Genomic DNA, 23043 nt, shown 5'->3' with positions numbered 1-23043 from the left:
AGAGCTGTGATCAGTTGAACATGGTATCTACTGATCCTTTGTCATGAAGTAAAATTCACAGCACAAATTAGGTACTGGGAGGAAGTATTAACAGCTCCCTTGTTGCTGAGCAGATTAAAAGTGAAATGATCTATTGCCATTTTAAAGGATTCTTCTCTGAAACAGAGGTGCGACTTTATCTGACGCATGAGATCGCACCAGCTGAAGCTTATCGGGTAAGATCAGATGGACTCTTGATCTGACAGAATTCCAGAAGCTTCCACGAGCTTCAGAGTGTTCCAGTAGATGCTCAGTACCTCTGGTAACTGGGCTCCTACAGTAATGAAGCCACACAGGTGCCTTGTATTGATATTGCTTAGATTAGAGCAGTCAAAAGCCACTGGAAACGCCTGTACTTGCCCAAGCCTGAAAACTTACTGCTCAATTACTGCAGAGAGGAGAAAAAAACCCAACCAATCCAAAACTATTTCATATTAAAAGCTTTAGTATCTGCTTCTGGGACTCAGAATGAATGAAGTCTGAGGAAGTGCAGCATTACCATTAAAAAGGGCTTTTAATTTAGTAAAATCTCCACTATCCACAAGACAATTGTAACTTATCCATAAACATCACAGGTTAATATGCTCCGAACAACCATGCCAGACAGTGCATTCCTTTCATTTTTCCCCCAGTTACACAGACAAGAAGTAAAGCAAGTGGAAATTTCCAGTGTCAGAGTAGCCCACCATCATTTGGAAGACGGTACATTGGTATTTGTAGCTGCCAAATTCAATCCAAGGGACATTATTGTAAGCAAACACACCTGCATTTTTATGCTAAAAGAACGAAGCATGACTTTTCATGAAGAGTTTCATCTAAAACCATCTAGCTTTCTTTCAAAACTTTCAACATTTGCATTTTTTAATAGTTCTAGGCTCTAGGTAAATGACCCATGAAAGAGAATATAATGCACATCCACTTCATGCAAGATCCACAGAAAACGTGTGTCAGTTCTCATCTGCAAAGGCCAAGCACTTCGACTTTTGCCTCTGGAACGTCTCCAGGAGTGTCCCACACTAAAAATCTCTGGGACTGAGGAGTCTGGGTCTGACAGGTGCCTTTCTCACATGCGAGTAACTATTCCAGGCCCAAGGAAACGTGTAATAAAGACAGTTGTGACACTTGGCTTGTTTGTTAAAACCGCCCAACGCGGTTTCATAAAGGGTTTTGGCCTCCGCTTCTGAAGTCAGAGAGGAGATTCATTACGCAACTCGCAATCACATTCAGTTCCTGACAGTCTATTTGTGCACATACATTACTCTTGGCAGATGCTAAAATGAATGTCTCCTAAATCAAGTGCAGCATGAAAATGAAAATCAAATATTTTATGTTTAGATGAGTCATCGCTATTAATCCCCTGGATCTAGATTCTTCTGGGAGTCTAACTCCACAATCTCATCCCAGTGCATTTTTTTTAATTACATGTGAAACTACCACAATTGAGTGGTGGATTGTGCTATTTCACAGCTCCCTTTGAGAGTCCAAGTTTGGATACCAACACGCAAACACAGGCGAGGTTGGTCCGACTGACAGCTACCGGATGCATTAGCACTCTTGGCGTGGAGCTGTTCAGTTTAAACTCTGCAAATAATGAGTAATGGCTAAAGAGCCCTTGCTTGAAGAAAGAGATGAGTTGGCACATTTTCAAGGCCAAATTCAGAATTTAGAAAATCGCGCCTGCGTGTATTTGCAGCAAATGTGTTCACTTTTCCCTGAGATTTTTCATCCATCCGTTACAGCCACTGACGCAGCTTCTGTTCATTCAACAGCATCACAGCTACTCCATGCTTAATTCAGTGGTGTAGCACATTGGCTGAGCTAAAACTCATTGATGAGCACAAAACATCATTTTAATGATTCAAGTTACATCACATTCTCACCAGGACATAATTATCAGCAAACTCTTGCATCTCCAACTCAACAGGCTCTTCCATACCTTTGTTTCTTCCTTCCCCATCCCCAGCCCCTCAGTCGTAAGATCAGACTTTGCAGGCACAGAAACAAGCTTTTTTTCCTAAGGTTATTCTTGGTTACTGTCCTGTACCGCAGGTAGGCTGTCACTCGGTCACCTTCACTTTCATTACCTGGTGCACTAACTTACTCTGTACAACCTTTTGGTTTCATCGCAACCTTGCCATTTAGACAACTAAGGCCACTGGGCAGTGTAGCAACCTATCCAAGACCCCTAAACAAGCTTAACCGACCAGCACAAATCCCAGATCAGCTCCACATCAACATGGCCTTGTTGCCAGGCTAACTACCCCTGCTTCTCAGCACCCACAGATGTCCTTGGGAACACAAACCTCAGACCAGAGTATGTTCTGAACCAGGGGTAGGAGACACCAAACAAACAGCTGCTGCAACAACCCCTTTCAGACTGCCGTGCCGTGCTCCAGGAGTTGTAGCCACCACAGCTGCAAAGTAGGAGTGGAAAATCCGAGTAAAGCATAGGATCTGTGCAGGTATCTGTGTACGCCAAGAGCCTGGATCAAGAGCTCTGTGCTCAAATAACCCTGTTCATTTCAGATATGAGGTCATCAGCCACTGCTATTAACTTAGGAGTCAAAATTACCCCTTTTTCTTGAACAACTCCTTTACCTTACTTGGGTCCAGCTGTGAGCAGACTCCAGTTCATAACAATTGGGAAGAGAGACAGCACAGCATACGAATTCATACATAAATTGACACCTACTTGGCCATATTGGCAGTACAGTCTGTTGTAACCTCTTTCATCAAGTTGCACCATCGAAGTGGGCAGCACACAACCTCGCACTCCTCGCTGTGCCTCAGGACAAGCCCTGCCTTGGGCAGAAAGCCCGAGCTGCCACCCCAGCTGGGGAACAGGTACGGTGAGCCTGCAGAGATCGCACGGAAACTGGGTGGGAGAGCACAGACCTGAACTGAGCAGACCCCAAAAGTCCTAAACTATTCTGCTGAAAACTTGATCCTCCTTCTTCTCTACGTGTATATAGCAAGGCTAAGAGCAGTGATCTCTATCAGAGATTATAACACAAAATTAATTAGCCGTTTAATTACTTACAATTTTAGGAGCAAAATGACTACAGAATCCTACACAAACATACAGATTTCATTCTGCAAGGAGTCAGATCGCATGATACCCACTGTGAGCCACAGTTGTCTGCTTCCTAAATTAAATATGAAAAATCCAGAGCATCTGTAAGTAGGTTTCTTACATCGACCTTGTGAAAATATCTCTGGACACTTAAGCGAGAAGTACCCATCTTCAAATAGAATCAAGAAAACGTCCTCCAGACATTAACAGTGACAAGGTTGAAGGTAATTCTGAAGTAAAAAGCAGACAATGCAAATCAAGATGATGAATAAGAAAAAAAAGACAGGAGCACAGCTGGGAGAACCTCTGCTCTTCTGAAAACGGTGACGAAGGCTGCACAGGACAGTACTGCTAGCACAGGGCTAAGCAATTCCTCTTTGCCGAAATGAAAGACTCTACCTCATGGCATCCAATCAAATGATGGTTCTGATTTTTATTTGGCATTTTTATTTGCAAACTTTGTTGAAATGTAGAAATATATTGATATATAAGCAATTCTATTAATACCACTTCACACTCAAGGAAGTATAGATAGATACCATTTGCAAACCATGACAAAATGCCGTTATTGTTTATGAGCGAGTGCCACCTTCCCTCTCAGTTGCAGTGGCAACAAAAAGACAGGATTGTTACTTCCAGATGAGATGACAGTTTCCAAAACACAAACGTTTGGAGAATACAGTGCACAAACATCTGCGAGACGAGCCCAGCCATAGCACAAACGCAGAAACAAGTTCTATCTATAGAAGTGCAAAGAAAAGATTCCTTCAGGAAGTCACGGTCACAGCTGTGAATTCCTACGGAACTCCACACAGCAAAACCAGAGGGCTGCTGTCATCTGCCCATTTTTTCAGACTCTGTACCCTTTTTTCATTCTCTGAGTGAAATGGCCTCACGACAAATCAGTCTCCTCAAATCTAGTCTCTTTTACAATTTTCCTCCCCAAAAGCACTGTAATTCTTTGACTTTTAGTTCTACAAAAGCAGTTCACTGGAAAATGGAGGTGCTTTCATCACTGCAGGAACATACCAATTTCGAGGTTGCCCTATACCACTTTCTTGCAGTGGTTTCACCTGCCAAACTGGTTAAAAATAACAATCAGGTCATGCAAATAATTGGTTAAATATACATATGCAGATGCTGTAACAGCGGTATGCAGTCAACACCGATACTCTCTTGATGATTCAGCTGACGTAAATAACAAAGACTTTGCAGGGCCTGATTCTAGCACATAAAGTACAGCAGGGTCAATAAAACAGACACACACGATTGTCTTTAAGCATATTGTCTGTCCTTCTCCAAGAAATTTTTCATTAAAGCTTTAATAGCACAGTCATCCATATAGAAATAACTGGGGTTTTTTTAAATCCTTGGTTAAAAGTTGATGCCCTCTAGCCAAGAATCAAGTGCAGTATGTCACCTCTGATAGTATCTATTAGCATTACGAATACTTCTGTGGTTTCCTAGTAGCACTTGTTCACACTTGGCTAAATCAATAAGCAATTTCCCCATACGTATGTAATCTACAGTAGCTGTGACAGGAACCAGATGGCATATTCTATCTGCAATTGAGTTTAGCATTTTACAAAAATAATAATAAGAAGAATAAACAGAATGAATTTTCTACATAGACAAAAAACACCCTTTGCTTAATTCCTCTCGTGCTACCTACCGCGGCCATGACAAAACCAAGAGGCAGACCGGCATCGCCAGGCAGCGGAGAATCGGCGACTCCGCCGGCACCGGCACCGCGCTGCCAACGGAACCGCATGGACCAACAGGCACACGGCACCCGCCACGCAGACCATCCCGGTGGGCAGAGATGGTCCCAGTCGGGGTCAGCAGGGCGTGCGGGGGCACAGTGGCCATCGCAACCACGGCGTGACTGCCGGGTCCAACTCTTAGCATTCTCAAAGGATAAAATTCCCGCAAAGGCTAACGCAAGACCACGCACAGGTGAAATCACGGATGTCTGAGCTTATGTTTCCCTTGCACAAAAGGCAGCTCAACCCTCTGCCAACTGCAGCTGACTCAGTATGTAACAGGGAGAAATATGTTTATCTAGTCTGTATACAAAACGAAACAAAACCCACAGGGAACTCAGAAAGCAACTGGCAGACCAAGTTTTTGCTACTTCTTGCTCATATATCACGTCCAAGGAGCAGGAACAACCTATTACACAAACCTGGGGCTCGAGCCCTGGCAGCTCAGGTGTCTCAGACAAGTCTCAAAGCATTCTGCAAACCAGATTCTCCTTCCCCCTAGCTATACACTGTCACTCCTAAAACACTCAAGGGAACATTCATGTTAATCATTTAAAATGCACATAAACACCAGTTTTATTTTTAGATTGTCTTTAAATCTTTTTATTAAGCATTAAGGAAAATGAGATTGGTTCAATTAAAAGATATTGGCCATTACTTAGAAGAAGAAAGGCCAAAGCTCATCACACAATGAAAAACAAAACAAACAAACAAAAAAAAAAAAAACACAAAAAAAACCCCAAAAGAGCTCAGGCCCATCAAAGTCAAGGGAGGACAGAAAAAAGAGGGGAACATTGAGAAGGAAGTCTTCTAAAGTGTCTTCTTTTCTCCTTAATTTTCTTTTAAACAACTTTGATAGCCCTCTTGTTCAAGAGCTTGTTAGTTTGGTTTCCCTTGTGCCTTTTTCTAATCCTGCTCAGGCAGCCCCCGCGTACGAGCGCGCTAAACGATTCCTATTTCTCAGCTCCCTGATTCTGGAAAGCATCTCGTGAAACCACGGCGAGCGCCGGGGAAGTAAATGTTTGCGAATGACATTTTCATATGGTTATGTGCTGCCTGCTTTTCTAAATGGCAGCAAAAGCTAAAGACTAACGTGAAAAGGGCAAATTTATTATTATTTTTATTGCTGTAGCCTTCAGAGGCCCCAATGGAGGCCCAGGCTCACAGCCCCAGGAACAGAAGTCATGCCCAGCCCCGTCCCAAAGACGTTTACTGTCCAAACTGACAAAAGGGAAAGGGAAGACTGAACTGCAGGGAAAGAAGCAATTTGTTTAGCCATGAAGAGGGATGTGAGGATTGGACCCAGATCCTGTGGCTCCCAAGGCAGCGCTCTCCGAAGGAACAATTCTGCTTCCCAATTCTATGTTTTTCCTATTTAAGTACAAATGGAAAAACTGACAACTCTTGCTGTTGGAGACAATCCAGAAAGCTCATATTTTCTTTCAGGTTTGAAAGAAGAGGTGGGACCTCAGTCAGGGCAGTACAGACTCTGAAACCTAATTTTCTCTCTACTTTCTTGATGACATAAGGGGTATTTAAGAGAAAACAGCTATCATCTGTTTGTATATGATGAAATAAATACCAACAGCTTGGGATGGGCTCTATTATTTTGTTTATTCATTTGCATGTAATTTAGTAGAGATTGAAATAAACTGCATACACGGTTGGGATGTGCGTTACTGAAGCAGATGGATTCCTTGTGTGGGGGAATTTTGTGTTCCAGATTGTCAGCTCTAGAGACAGGAGTCCTCTCTGCAGCCACCAGACAGGTACAGCAGCTGTGCCACCCCCTCCGCAGAGCCTTTCGAACCTGAGGCGGAAGGAATAATTGAGTCTCTAATTCCTGGTATGGCTGTCAAAGCTGCCGAAGTGCTGCCTCTGCACGGGACCTCTGCTGCAAGCATTGTTGCTTTTTGTTGTTGTGGCTCAGGAACCCAGCGTCCTGGGTGCAACACAAATGCAGAAAAATGTTTCCACTCACCCTTCAGGAAACTACCTGGGAGTGCGTCGGTGCTTTCCACGTAGGCCAGAACACTACAGAGCTTTGAATCTTTTCCTCTGCAGTTGCTGGGGTTGGATTTAAGCTGACAAACTGGAGGTAAGATCTGATACGGATTGCCCAGTGGCAGTCTCCTGTCTTTCAGATTGCACTCACAGAGACGTACTCAGCACCTATAGCCTTCCCTGCTCCGCTTCCCAGCGTGTTTCCTTCGGCCACCCAAATCAGCCGGGGCACTGGGATGGCAGAGATGCTCCGGTTGGGCACGACAGTCCTCTTGATAAATGTTTTTATCAACCCAGGCCATGTCCTGTGCATTAAACACATAGTTGTGCCTGCAAGCCCGTCCTAGGTGGGGAGCGTGTCACCCTGACACACGCTCCACTACAAAAGGGGCTCAGTGCCTTCCACCAGGCTCTGCGCTTTCTCAAATCCTAAAGTTTTTACTAGGAAGCAGTGATGACTCAACATATTGCAGGAGGTCAGCGACAGTTAAAACTTACACTGTTCCTCTCCGCCTGACACTTTGTTCCTGTTAAGATATTTCTCTGTTCTGCGATGACTGTTTCATGAGTTGATCATACAACGCTCAGCACCGCACAAAGTGTGGCAAAAACGGGTCAGCACACGCTCGTACTCCCCACCACCATTATAAAGAGGTTTTCAAGGTCCTTCTGTAATTTTGGAATGGAGGAATGGCACACCCCAATTTTCATTTCTAGGCTTCGTTTCCATAAATACTTCTTGCGTCCCATTTCTGCTATTGCACATACACATAAAACTACAATTTTGTGATAAGCTTATTCTGAAGCAGATCAATTGAAGGGGATGAGTATGTCTCTCCTGAATAGTTCATTCCTCAGATCTTGGGACTGTGCAGATAATCTCCTAATTGGCACGTTTCATTTGCCACCATGGTGTGCTCATTAAGAGGATTCCCCTGCACGGGTATCTGAAGGGACGGCTGGGCAGGAGAGACCTGGCTGAACACCAAAGGCAACGGTCAGTGAAGCCCTGGGCACATTCCTGTGTGTTAATTAACGGGAGCCAGGGGTGGTCCGAAACCTTCACTGGTCTCCGTGGTTAACAGAATACCCAAAGAACATCCAAAGGACAGACGCGACGGCGTTTCACACCTGCCCCAGCTGCCTACCGGACCGTACTGCTCCAAACACTCCCAGACATGATGTCAACTGTCTGCTAAACGGATCCCGCACGGCAAAGGCAGAAACCATACCCTTCGGGTACTGAACACGACGGTGTGCTAAACCCAGCTGCAGTGAACAGAATTTCTCAAATGCTTCTGAAGGAAGACAGCAATACTTCTCAGGGTGGCTCTGTAAACATCCTGGAAGAGGTGATATTCTAGAGAAAAAAGTTATTTTCTGGAAAATTTTGTTCTATACAAGCTCTAAAATGAGAATCAGACTAGAGAGACTGGGCATCTGGATGGCTTGAAGAGAAAACTTGGCTTAAACCTGGTTAAGTCCTGATCTTGTTGTCTGTTTACACGGTTAAAGCTATTACACAGTATTCTGGCTCCAACAGGATTCTGCACATGAGAAAGGAGATTATGAAAATCAATTTATAGGCCAAAGGTCTGGTTAACAGCACAAGAGGAAAAAGTTGTAGACAGACACAGCAACCTTATAGCCCAGTCACTAGACTAAGAAATGAAAGTAGGGAGATACACTGCAGGCAGGAGACCTGCCTGTCTGTGAGACAAATGCCACATCTCATTGCATGGTGGGTCTCTAGTTGGGAACAGGGAGATAAAACCCACCTACTGAGTGACAGAATCATGGAATGGTTTGGCTTGGAAGGGACCTTCAAGATCATCCAATTCCAACCCCACTGCCATGGGCAGGGACACCTTCTGCCAGATCAGGTTGCTCAAAGCCTCATCCAACCTGGCCTTGAACACTTTGTATGTGGTCTATAAGCTAAGCAGGAACTTTTAAGAGTGAAAGGAGAGAGGGAGAAAACAGCAGTGAGAACGAAGAGCCCTTTGCGTTGTATCCTGGCGATGCAGGAAGGCATCTGAGCCCAGAGCACACTGTTCCGAGCTCAGGTACAAGGTCACACTAACACAGCAATATTTTTAATTGGTCTGGAGCTGCCCTGTGTCACAGCAGCTTGGAGCACTCGCAGTGAGCTCAGTTTTGTCCCCACTTGCCTTACAGACCTGCACTTAATAAAACTGACAGACAATTTGACTACAATTCGTAAGTATTTTTACAGGCTGTTTAGACAGCCAGTTCACTGTAGCAGAGAGAGTCTAAAAGTGCATACAGCATCTGGGACGGGGAGGGTCAAACTCAGCAGAGCCTCTGTGATGCCATACTACAATAAATAGAAATTACTGCTATGAAAAGCAAAAATGGGAGGAAAATCATGATCAAACTTTCAATGGATGAAATGATTTTTTGCTAGAAAATTTAAGATAGTCTTGTAAAACACGAGGAGGGAAATATCACTTCAAACTGCCTTTTAAAAAAAAAAGATAAAAAACAGGCAGCAATAGAGCAGCACCAGCCTTTTCTAAGGATCCTTACTGTAAAGAAATCTGGCCAGTTCAAGGACCTTCCTTAAAGAAATCAGCTTAGGCTCAGAGGTAGGTAAAAAGACATGTCAAATAAAAAAAGAGAGGGGAAAAGAGAAAAGAAATGCTTCAGATGATAGAACATCAAATGGATGAAGAAGTTGAAATAAACAAAAAAATCAGAGCATAGTCATTGGAAGGGAGACAGGTGGCAATCAAAGCCTCTAACGGCTCTCTGTTTGATATTCATGCTGTTGTCTGATTTAAAGATGATGATGAAATAATCCCAAGCAAACACTTTCAGAAGGAAACAAAGCAAACCTTGCATCCACCTAATTAGCAATCAGCACAAGGAGAGAGGAAAAATATTTAAGTGCCTACCTGAAAGAAAAAGAATATTGCAGTGCTCTGAAACAAAGCCACAGCCTGATAGCCCTAAACACCAGCTTTCAATGAGATGACAATATAGAAATATTGATTCAGTAAACATATGCAGAGAGAAAAGCTGATTTTTTGTTCTCCTGGTTTTGAAAGGTCTGTAAAGACTCTGGAGTTCAAGGAATAAACTGTGCATGTTATCTGTAAGTACCATGGCCATACGTAACACCACCATGCACTTTGCTTTTTTGCTACAAACACAGGGCATTTGTGGCAACAACTACTTCACTGGAACCATTTCTGCCACGGAAGAAACCACCACATAGTGCTGCTTCTCTTTTGGAGAGGAATGATGGTTTTGCAGGCGCGTTGGTGTTGCGGTTTCAAGTTCTAACACTTCCAGACCTTTCCTAACTGTAGAGAAATCAAGTCTCGTTGCAAGACTTGCCTTTTTCACAGAACTCCGTCTTGCTCTGACTGATGCAGTGGACGGGACCTCCACCACGGATGCACACGAAGCTCAACATGAAACAGGCAGGCAAACCCTTGCAGAAGTCACCTCTGTCTCCCAGGGATGTTTTGCACCAGCGGGAGTCTTTGGCCAGCCCGAGTTCTCATTCCCACCTGTCCCCCCTGGATAACGAAACCTTTGCTGTAAATAAACTCTACTTTTAATCTCAGCATCAAATATGCACAATTATAAATTACGTTTTGTTCACTGAATATTTCAACCTAGTTCCCCCGAGCCAGTGAACTGCTGTTTCTGTGAAGCAGACATTAGTTTTCCAAGGATTTCATTTGCTCCATGACTGCAGCTCATTTGAGCATGCTTCAGATCCGGCATGCATTTGTAAACAGCCTATCAAGAATTAATAAATAATTAATGCATGCCGTAAGAAATTATCAGAAATCACATGTGACCTCTTATTTATGTGCTTATCCTGTTTTAGAATTCATCAATGATTCACTAGTACTTTTAAACTAGTACAAAATGTACACGCAGTGACTAATTAATGGCTATATTAAGTTTGAAACATGGCTCACCCATACCCGCTCTGACTGGCCCACCCAGTGCAGATTCAAAATCACAACCAACAGAGGTGAACTGTAACATCAATATATTAAAAAACCCAAACAACTAACTAAATGGAAAAGGTTAGGGTTGGTTTGTTGTGGTGTTTTTTTTTTTTAGTGGAAACGTTTTCCTTTAGTTTTCTTACTTTTTTTCTTTTTTTTGAAGCCTTTGTTGGCAAAGAGGCCTTGATGTAACTGAACAGGAATTTAGCAGCGTAATTTCAAGTATGTCTGTGAAAGAACATATTCATGTGCTAATTTAACTTCGTGTCCTTGATAATAAGCACATAACAGAACTTAAACATTACTGCTATTATGCTGCTCAGAAACATGGTTTAGAGGCTGGAGAACCAGGCAGGAAACCCATTGATTTCAATTCTTCAACAGAACACACTTTAAATCTGGTCTTCAGGTCACTTATTCCCTCTGCTCCTCAGTTCTCTGCAACAGAGATAAACCTTTTACGCACGCCACATCAAAACCGTTTTGCAAATATCACCAAAATTATTTCCTATCACAACATTCCATGAGAACATTAGTTTTGGAAATAAAAGCTAGGAACGGGATGAAAATCATTTTGTAAAGCAACGTTTTGTGTTCTGAACATATAGAGCTGGCCCAGATGTTTGCTGCATCTGCATTTCCACCCCCACGAACACCTGTACACGAGCCAGAAACACTGTGCACACCGACAGGGCGACACGCACGACCTCCCCCCAGAACAGCCAGGTTGGGAAAATGTTTGCCTAAGGACAAAACCCAAACGTGGACAAATAGGCCATTACACATGGGCCATCATCCCAGATGACAAAAACTTTCACTTAAGCCATGAATTGCTATCACAACAGGTATTAAAAAATGTATATGAAATAGTTTTAGAAAAGTATGTTCTTTTAGTACTATAGTCAAGTAGAACCATTAAGAAGCTTCTACAGAATCTTGCTACTGAAAATTTTGTAGGTAGAACTAAGCAAACAAATGAAAAAAACTCTACTTGAACAGAGACAAGAATCTAATTTTACTATCTATTTACTAACTGGCTCACAACACTGCTCAAATCCCTGGATGTTGCTGGAAGTCTCCCCAGTCCTCTCCACTTACTGCCTGCTTACAAATTTCCTTATGTTTTCCGTTCAGTTTTGTATGGCTGTTCTCATTTTTAATACTCTGACACAGCGACCCTGTGGTCACTATGGTTGTCCTCTCCTTTGCTCCTGCTTCCTTCTCACAAGCAATCCTTTGTGCTGTATCCCAACACTGCCAGGGTCCCTGGACAGTATTATTTCTCGAATTCCAAGGACTGTAACCCAGTGGCATCCTTCTCACTGCTTCCTATGGACTCGTGGAAATCTCAGTGAACATCACTTCAGTTGTTTCCTCTTGCTCACCCACCTCTGAAGGAAGTTCTGCTGTGCCCATCATCTGAATATTTGATTGCTGGATCCATATTTGAAAGCCACAGCAATACTTGTGAAGTCACCAGGACATCTTCACTCTTAAGAAGATACTTTATGTGCAAAATAATAAACCTCAATGCCAGATTTGTCACCCTGACCAACTGTTTGCCTTAAAGAACTGCCTTTATTACACTCCTGATCTTGAATCAGACCTTCAGAAGAGCCATACAATTCAGGCACACACCAGCTCTCTCTTCTGCTGCTTTTTGTCAAGAGGTGCACACACACTCCACCCCAGCTCCCAGTATATATAATGGGAAACATCTCCTGCTGTTACCATCCTGCTTTCACCAGCGTTAGGATTTACCAGTGATGCTTCCAGACCTGGGGTGTGCACCTTTACCAGCTAAGACACCAGAGGAGCTCTGCCTGCTGGAGAGCTGCTTCGACATGGAAAGGGGCACTGTTTGACCCAGCCTGGTCTCCACACCCATCCTTCTTCCCTTCTCTTCCTTCCCAACCGCTGCCGAGCCGCGGCCCGGGACCGGCGGTGCCGCGGAGGGAAGAGCCGTGGGCACAGGGCTGCTCAGGGAAGGGGGAGAAGAAAACTGTGCTTGTGTTATCAGGAAAAACAAAAGCGTTTTAAAAAACAAATGGGAAAAAAACATCATTGGCTTGGAAATGGTGCAACTCCAGATTGTAAATGAAGATACTGCTGTTTTATACATACATACAGAATATGTGAATGAATGGGAGAAAAGCCTCTTTATTTCCATTGAGCTGAATTCAGCTGTATGCTGCTAGTTTTGATTAATATTTAATCATTACTTAAGACAGAGAACATGAAATAGTTAAATCATTCAAAGGCATGGTGGTTGTTTTTTTTTTTGAAATAGCAGGCAAGATTAAAACTGTTCTGCGAATGCCCCTGCTGAAGGAAGGGAGTTAGTACTTGCCAGGAACAAAAGGAAATAATTTTCATTTTTTCACCTGACACATTTTCAAAGGGAATAATATTTTTTCCTTTCAGATCCTGGTGTTTCTGCTTACTGATGATGTAACACACTGTTATATCTAAAACTAAAAGATAGATTGTAAGCTCTTTCAGGTAAGGATTTATCTTACAGTAACGTTCTGTGTCTGTAAGATACCTCCAAAAGTAGGACCTTGACCATGAACAGGAATTCTAACTACTACTGTAATGAAAAGAGGTAGAAAGAAGTCAACATACTTAACTGCTGCCTTTAGCAGCCCTGACTAAAATCATCACTGATTTTTTTAGATGAAAAAAAAAATTTTCTATTCAGAAATGAAAGCATCCATAGGAAACATCCATTCATGATAAGATTTTAGAGATAAGTACTTAATTTTTTTTTCTTTTTTTTTTTAAAAAAGGCAAAATCTTGGGCTAGGGATATGGCTGGCTGGTTGCTTTTTTCCTGAAAACAAATACCTTCAAATTTGCAAGTTCAAGTTTTAACAAGGATATAAAAACCCTAAGATATTTCTGGGGAAAAAAAAAATCACATTCACAAAAACTGTCTTCTTGTCCTGCAACAATTTCCTCCAAGCTCTACTGTTCAGGTTACGACCTGCAATCAAACTGTTGATACAAAATTAAGAAAATAAAACTTGAAATGTAATTCTCAACTTTTACACGGATCTGCAAGCAACTAGGAAGAGAACACAAACCTTATTGATCTCAATTTAGAGACGGAAAAAGAGAAGCACAAGACCCCTGAATTTGTAATCCCCAAATCCATCAGCAGCAAAGGCTGACCGAAGTCCTACACGTGCAAATCCAGGGCCTTACCTGTCGCATACAGAACAAGATGACCAACGTCCTCTTGTCTTGCAACGCTCTGGTAGCGCAGGAATCTCACACTCCGTATTTAACTGCTGATCCCTGCCCCACTCGCCTTTCAGCCTCTGCACTCTCACAACACCCCATGACTCCATTCCGATTTACACGGTCCGCAGATTTGTGCTATGGGATCCACTGGAATCGTCGCCTTCCCCGCAAACGTGTCTGTGCTCAGAAGCTCCAACCACCCGACCGAGAGGAGTGGGTGATCTGGAGGAGACCCCGAGCGCCACGGTGCTACTACACGCCTACCAGCTCTGCGCTGACTGATGAAGGAAGGTTGTGAACCGTGTCGACGGCATCTGCTTGCAGAAGATGGCAACTGCCGCTTTGCTCTCAAACTGCCGGTTTTGTCAATGAGAAGACCTTATGACCAATTGTGTCCAAAACACTGTGGGAGTTACACACGAGGGGGAAAAAAAAAAAGAAAAGAAATGCCTAAAAATTAAGCCACTAAGTATAATGTCTCCACTCACATACATACCATCCCAAAGAGATACATGTAAATATTTGAAGCATCGTGCAGATTCTTTACCTGTAGCTCTCCAAAAGTAGAAGAGCTGTTAACAAATAAATAAAGTAACAGGAAATCCTATGAAGATGATCCCAACTGTAAACAACAAAACGGGTAAAAAGGCACCCAAGTAAGCTGGGTGCTGAATCTGACTTCCCAAATCAATACAGAAAGGTACCGCTGAGAAGCATCACACCATGCTGAAGGTATAATTTAGGCAATGCTGACAGCCAGGTAGAAGGTGGAAAGATATGTGCTTTAAGGAGAGAACAGTGTGATGGATTGAGACAGGGAGAAAGACCCGGGCACAGAAGCAGCTCAGAAGTAGTACCACAAAATGGTGTTAAATGGAGCTTGATCCTGCATGGCATTTCAGTTTTTCTTAAATGCTGAAATAACTGAGAGCTGAGTTAGCTCCAGTAAGTGTTTTGTAAATTACCACACTCTTCTGACACCAACTTTGAACCCATCTTCAGCAGTTTATCACGCCAAATTAATGGGAGAAATAAAACTGGTACAATTCCTGGACTCATCAATGATTTTTACTTAATTACCTATAACTGGAACACTTGTTAATTCTGCAGAACAAGACAGACTTGGTATCACTGACAAATGCCTTCATTTTTTCCTTGGCTCAATTACCAGAATCCTGTATTTACAGAAGCTCTTGAATATACTTACTCTAGAAGAATTCCTATCCTTCAAGAGCCTGTTTCCTTAAGGGTACACTTAGCTAACTCAAGAAATCATTAGCAATCACATCGCCATTGTAGTTCCTTAAAAACAAACCAACAAAATTCCACGTAGTTGAGACCAACAACCCACCACGTGTGGGGGCTGAGGGGGTAAAAGCGTCTTTTATTCAGGCTGCTCTAAAGCAAACAAGCCAAAAAGGCCCTTTAGAGTTGGACAGTAGATATGGAACAACTTACTAATTGCACTGAATAATAAAGGAAACACAAGTTTCAGAGTACACATCAACCTTAAAACATACCACCAGAGCATGGAGCTTTGCTTACAAGCAGTGCCTTTTGCATACATAAGGCTTTTTGAGACTTGCAAGTTAAGGCAAACTGGGATTACCCTGCTCTGCCGACGTGCCTTAAATGGTATTTCACAGTATGATAAACCACTGGTGTTCTATAATGTTATCATCGTTCCATGGAAATAAACGTGGAGCTTGTCACAGACTTCAGTCCATCTGATGGGTGGTTGAGTCCCCATCCCTGGATGTGTTTAAGAATAGGGTGGATGATCTACTTGAGAATATGGTTTAATGGGGATTAGGGATGGTTGGACTCGATGATCTCTAAGGTCTTTTCCAACCTAGAAATCTATGAATCTATGAATCTCCCAAGAGGTCTCTCTTTTTCTCCTCTTGGTCTGGGCGTGTAGGAACATTGAGTCCCTGCATGAAAGACCAGCGGAGAACCCAACACAGAGCAAGGCAGGACCATGAGTTAGAGATCAGCAGCTGGAGACCTGGTCGAAAACAGGGTGAAAGGAACAGAAGGAGAGATGTGCTGAAAACTGCTTACTTCAGCAGTTTAGACAATTATATTTTCCTATAACTATTAGATTAAAATGTAATTTTCTTGAAATCTAGGAGTGGGGCTATTTCAGCGTGCAATGACGTATGCCTCCGCATGATTTTCTGTGGTTTTGCTTAAAACTGCTCTTCACTGAGCTGGCCAGCACACACAGATACCCTCAGCCACACATCGAGTATCAGATACGTCGTCCTCTCGATTAGCTTAATGTCATTATGGAGACAGGAATGATTTTAACAGCTGGACAAGTTATTTTTCACTGTGAAGGTTATTAACCTTTCAAACAAATTATCAGAGAAGTGGAGTTTCTCTCCAAGTCCTCAAGGGACTACCTGAAGGCACTTCTTAATCAAAATAACGTATTGGTTTGTAAACAGCGTAACCCTGTGGAGTCCTGTGGCCCTTGATAGGTTAAGAGGGCAAAGCAGCTGGCTAACTCCCTCTTCACTTCAAATTTTAAAAATTTTTTTAAATTTAATTAGGTTAAAATATCCCCCCCTCCAATCTTCATTAGACATACAGTGAAATATGAAATATTATGCCTACCTTTTACTTATAACCTACGTGCAAAACTCACTGAAACACCATTAATTCTAGTCCCTTGTCTATCACAGAAAAACAAAGAAACCTAGACCTTGTTCTCAAAAACTAAAATCATAAATGTTTGGGAGCTAATCATACATAGAAAAAGGTCAATCAGTTCCTCAAATCGTCGAAGCTTCGTGCACACCAAGACTCTTAATATATTCAACAAAGAAAATACCCATAGGTTTTGTTTTCAAATGAAAATTTCTGAAAATTCAAAATCGCCGGTGGGTTGTTTCCTTTTCTGATTTGTACAATTTGCGCTCCGACTGCACAAACACACCGACCGCCTTCGTTTCCCCACTCCACTTTGCAGGTGACATTGATGTGGCTTTTTAAGCCCGAAGCCTAACGTATGATTTAGGGGCTCTGGGAAAGAAAATGGTAATGCTGGGGAAAGAAAGGGATCAGAAATTCACATGAAAATCACGTAATTGTGCTGCGCTGCAGAAAATGACCGGGACAAGGGAGCACCTGAGTGGCTGAGTGTCAGGCTCTGTCGCGCCTGAGCACAGTGTAGACGTTTTAAAAGAACTAAATAGGCATATGCTAATGCCACCCCGCTCGAAGCAGACCACTTCAGACTGGTTTTCATGCCAGGAACAAAACATTCCCAGTTGGAGTCCCTCAGGGCTCCAGACAACATTCTTCTTTCATGCTAAAGCAGCAGCTCAAGCCCCAACCCTGTTCTGTTGGCCACCACGTAGGAAGAGGAAAGGCAATCCTCCCCAGCTGGCCTGGGAGGGCAAAGACTACAAGACAGGAGAAATTTTCCAGGATTTAAGGATCCGTTTCAATGCTTAAATTCTAATTAAAGCCGACGTGACCTTGGTTTCCTTTTTTTCTTTGGAAGTATGACAGTTTACAATGAAACGATCTCTCTCTGCTCACACAACAAATTGGCAGCACAGTTCAGAATGGTTCCTACACCCTGTGGCCTCCAGCCACAGCTGCCTGGTGGATCACCTCGCTTTCCAGATTCACCAGGAAGAAGGATACTCTCCAGTCTTGGAAAGAAAGGTTGAGATTCCTGCGTGGAAGCTCTCTCCTACGTATTCTTGAATCTTATTTAACTCTGAATTGTGCCAGTCTGCGTGACCCATCTCCGTACTCAACAATTCAACTCAAAGTGGTAGGGTTTCTTTGTGTAATTGGAAGAATAAGAAGGATTCAGAGTAGCAGACTAAGACCTCGCCTTAGGTTCTTCCACAAATTAGAGCTGTAAACAGCGTGCAGACCTACATTAAAGGGGAGCGATGCATAATTGCCGAAAGGGATTATGCATAATGCAGACCTGAGGGTGTTCTCACCAGCACCAGTTCTACCTCCTCCTCACCCACATGGGACAGAGCTGCTCTGAAGCCAGGGAAGATCAAAAGTCGAGAAGAGAGCTTTGTACAAATTCCTGGTCAACTTCAGTATTTGTAGCATTTTTTCCTTCTCAGTACTGAGAATGACAAGAACTGCAATCAGAGTTTGTTTCCAAACAACGTGTAATCTTATTAAGTTCTCCTGCCTTTTGCCAGTAACGGCACGGCAATTACACACCTGCCCGGGTGTGTGGAGCCTATCACATGGCAGCAGCAGAGGAAAACCATGTTAAGGACACTGAGGCTTCTATTTCCACAAGATCTTGGATGAGACACGACATGGTAGATGGAAACAAAATTATTACTAAAATGTATTAGTCTTAGGATTTGCTCTGCACCTTCTGAGACATGTTTGTGTGTGTGTACACACACAGACACTGAACATCTGCCCTGACCTTCAGTACTGCTTAACACACATTCTGTTAAATTAAATGGATAATGATGACCCAGAAAAATAATTTCTCTCATCTTCACGTAATGTGAGAAGTGCACGGTAATTAACCAGCCTTTAAGGATGACACTGTGGATTATTTCAGGACAATTAAATAATAGCAGAGAAACAGAGTCTGAATGGGAAGGACAGCGTCAGATGTACAGTTCAAACAATAGCTGTTTTGCCTGTCATTCATATCAAATTACTGCAGGAGGGGGGAAGCAAAACTATTTATAACCTGTCAGTCTCAAGAAACCACAATTATGATGATTTAATTAACACATGGAGAGGCTTCAGGCAATCACATCGTTCTAAATTTCAGAAGTAGCACATTTCAGGCCCAGGATGATTTAGAACATTAACAAATGCTAGTTGAACCAGGGCAAGAATTTGATGGCCTTGTTGGTTCCCTTTAAAGCATCCATCACGGCACAAAGATAATCTAAATGGATGTGTTAGTGAAAGATGAGAACAGTGAAGAATCATCTGGGGTTTCAGAGGCCATCACGCAGAAGGAGAAGCTGATTTTTAATGAGAACTGAGTTTGAAAATGAGCAAAACCACACAACTCAAGTCTATTCATCAAAGACACTTCATGCACTGGAAAAATCTGGAAAACAAATGAGTTTGGGTGTATGAGAGCACAAGACACTAAGAGTGAGCCTGACCTTCCCAGGGAGAACTTGAAGCTGGTACTCAGTGCCAAATAGGTCCTTCCTTGGGCTGATGCCCAGGAGTGAGTTTTAACCTGTGCACAGTGCAACCACCAAACGTGGGATGGCCTTTCCCTGCACAAGACTGAGAGCTGGAGTCATCCAATTAGGAGAATATTGTCAAAGGTTTCTTAAAGCCTGGATTGCAGTACTCACTGGTCAACTCATCTCCTGCAAGTAAATCGCTCTTAGAGTGCTTCCTGTTCTCCCAGGCACAGAATGATTCCTTCAGTATTTTCATATGGTGATTAAACTTTGGGAGTTGTCAGCTACTACTCAAACACAAATAGTCGTAGTAATAATACTACCATTACACTGAGCTTACCTTCTTTCACTTTCTATTGCTTACTTCTTAACTGGATTAAAATACAAGTAACATACAGGAAAAGCCAACTTCTTCCATACAAGAAACAAAACATCTTTATCACAGTTTACATGGAGAAAAAATGAACCTTCTCCTTTAAAGACTTCTCCTCTTTATTGTTGGTCAAAAATTGGAGATGCTTTTTCTACAATGTCTATTTCTATCAGTGTGTGGTTGGAAGCACTGCACACACCCCCAGTGCTGAATGTATCAAAAGATCTTTGTGCACTACGTAATTACTAAGTTCTGCCTGTTGCAGTGAAGCACATGCCACATCCCCACAATACAGTTAACACAAAGTGACATAATGACCACCTAATTCTTCTCCTGATGTAACACTTTTGCAGTGCAGCTGAAATATTCAGATAGAAAATACTAAGTACTTTTATATGATGAAAGAACTTACAAAATTCAGTTATCAAAATCAAGATTGAGGTCAGCATTCCTCATTAAGGTCTTCACATAAACAAAACACGTACCTAGAAAAGCACACAACGTCAAGGGTGCACCTTTCATCAGAAACAAACCAACCATGCTAGTTTGCCCCATAGGCTAAAATCAGAAATATCATTTTTCTTTTTATTGTTGTGTATTTCAGAGGAAACTGAATAATATGGTGATGGTGAAAGAACAGGAAAAAGTGGAACCTTCATAGCAAAGAGCTGTTGCATAAGATTGTGATCTACGCAATACAGGAAGTAAAAATTAGACTAATGTTACTCATAAGTTTCGAGAACTTCAAATAAAGAGTACTATGCAAAAAAGTCCTTGTCTTTTTCTCACACAAAGGACAGAAAACAAAGAAGAGAAATTCAAGCATCCTCTTAAAGTCCTGTCATTTTCTGTAGGGAATTGCCCACTGACAGAGCCACAGCCTTGGAGCACGGAGCTTTTAGGAAAGACCCTCTGGCTTGCTAGCATCCATCAATTCCTCATATTCCAGGCAATTTTATTTAAATATATCTAAAAATCCACAAAAGTAAATCTATACTTGAACTAGGACACAAAGGCAGAGATTTTGCTGCAGCTAGAACATACCCCAGATGGTGAGAGATTACAGATGACGAGCGTTTTCTGGCCTTTCTTGCCTGCCCATTTTTGCAGGTGGAACAATTCCCATTCGAGTGCCCATGACAACAGGATGACTGATGTATCTACCAGGAAGAGCCTCCTGTTTCCTTGTGGCTTAAAAAGGCAAAGACAAAACAAACTCACTCGGCCAAGAAGCCAATATTCCCATAAAGCAGTACCCTCTCACGCCATCCCTTCACTGTATAATCTGGATATTGGAATTTTGCAGTAAGGAACAGAGATGACAACTGCCAGGAAATCCCCCAGAATTGATCCAGTCATCTTTTTTGTGTAGATGGAGAGATCTACAAGCAATCTAAGCTTATTTGGCTGCACAACAGGCAGCTGCGATAAAAGCTGATTAGTGTCAAAAATGTTTACTGCTGCAGCCCATCTGTGTGCAGCCCCACAATACCTGGCTTGAAATGACCAACTACCAGGATGTTAGTAGTGCTATAAACACAAATCACCCCGGAATTCTTCACGTCAAAACGTTTACAACATGGATAGCACGACAGAGGGCTGCACGCTCCCGTGCGCCGGAGGAGGATGCATCTCCCCAACACAACCGAGACCCCTTCTCCATGGAAGCTGAGACCTGAGCTGTAGTCCCAAAGGCTTTGAAATATTTAGGTCCCTTCCACCAGGGGCAGATTGTTTGCCAAGTGGAGGATGTGTCCAGGAGCACCACTGTGGAGAGGCAGAGTAAACCAGCAGGACGTAGCTCTGGCTGTTCCCGGGATGCAGACCGGCTCAGGCAGCTCCAGGAAGTTCAGGTAACAGTCTTAGCATCAAGAATCAGGTCAACTCTTTTATTCTGCAGCAGAGCTTGAGGAACATTTCCAACAGTGAGATACTAATAAGATTGTTTGCCCCTTTTAGAGCATGGGGTTTTGGTGGGTTTTTTTGGTTGGGTTTTTTTTCCGTATGTTTAAAAGAAAAAAAAAAAAAACCACAACCAAATGAATAGGTTCAACAGATTTCTTTTCTATTTCTGTAGTGTCCTCCCTCCTGGCATGAGCTACATAATGGATTAAAATTGATTTTTTTTTTTTCCTCCTCCTTAAAAAACTGGCAGCACATCACAGAGTTTGAGCAAATGCAGGAAAAGGGGTGAGAAAAAGGAAGAGAGAGACGGAGAGGGCAAACTGCATGTCACAATTCCAGCAATGCAGGAATCCTTCATCGGGCCTGAGCAACAATTACAATAGGAATACGAGTATTTTCTTTTCTTGCACAAAGCTTTTACCATGCAGTATCCTTTTTATTTGAGCAGTCCTCACTCTGAATAACTCAAACCATGAAGTCTCTAGAAAGCAGCTAGAAAAATTAGGGGAAGCAGAAAAAGAAGTGATGAGGAGGCAGGGAGGATGACGGTCCATCAGTTACCCTCCCGGCTGGACATGGTGTTTGAGACTCTGAATCCTCAGTGTTCAGAGTTCTGCCAATTGACTGTCAGCCTCTGGATGAGCCCTAGCAGAGCCAACGTAATGCCTGAAACGTGGCTAGAAAAGTTCCCAAGCATATGTGAGAAATTGGGAGATGTTGGTTCAGCTTCTTCCTTTGCCACGGAATAATCTGCGTCATCTCGGAGGAAATCACTTCCAAGGACTCAGCAGCACCTGTATTGCAAACTCGAATTTCAGACAAGCTGATCTCACTCGGGCACCTGAAGGAGGACTGAGTAAGACTTTCAGAAGCGTTCAGCATCCTCCTGCAGCTCCCTTTTCAAATCTACAACCAGAGTCTCAATTGCTGCTGATGCACAGCTGGCTGCCTTCTTCCGGAAACACGGCCAGTCATTTTGGTATCATCTTTGGGAAATCTCACACTTTGCGAGCGCTGAGCCTGGGAAAATTTGCCCTTGTGCATTTACTGCTACATCACGGGTACCTCCATGGCACAACTTTCTGCATATTGGCATTATACTCGCAACAATAAGCATGCAATGCTAACGAAGGCCCTGAACGGTAACAAACCCAAATTTCTACCTTGGGTCTGAATCCTGACGACATTTCTAAAATTTACCTTCTCCTCAAACCTCTCACTGGCCCTGTGCCTAAAAAATTTCACCTCTGAGCCACTTCTGACATATTTCTTCCAGATATACTGCACTGAGGAAAAGCACTATCAGCTTAGCCTTTGCTTACTCTCCCAACACAAACACAGAGCTTATGACAGAGTTTCACCAGATTGATTCACCCTTCAGTTTACAACTCAAGCAAGAATTCCAGGTCCATCTATAATCACGGAGAGGTGGAGACAGAGAGGCAGAGAAAGAGTGATAGCACAGAAGGATACGAGAAAGCTAAAT

At 42.8% G+C, this 23043-nt stretch overlaps 1 protein-coding gene across 1 annotated transcript in view; it reads right to left on the bottom strand.

The window, feature by feature from the left end:
• LRRTM4 (leucine rich repeat transmembrane neuronal 4) overlaps positions 1 to 23043 on the bottom strand; it is a 239332-nt gene that overhangs the window by 188711 nt on the left and 27578 nt on the right. The window contains exon 3 of the mRNA XM_086627997.1: positions 17509 to 17530. Coding sequence (XP_086484123.1) covers positions 17509 to 17530 — 22 coding nt within the window. The remainder of the gene's footprint in view (positions 1 to 17508; positions 17531 to 23043) is intronic.

Source organism: Tauraco erythrolophus, chromosome 29 (assembly GCF_009769465.1).
Source record: "Tauraco erythrolophus isolate bTauEry1 chromosome 29, bTauEry1.pri, whole genome shotgun sequence".
NCBI classification, from domain to species: domain Eukaryota; kingdom Metazoa; phylum Chordata; class Aves; order Musophagiformes; family Musophagidae; genus Tauraco; species Tauraco erythrolophus.
Note: the sequence above shows the minus strand (reverse complement) of the source record. Positions and strands in the feature narration are given on the sequence as shown.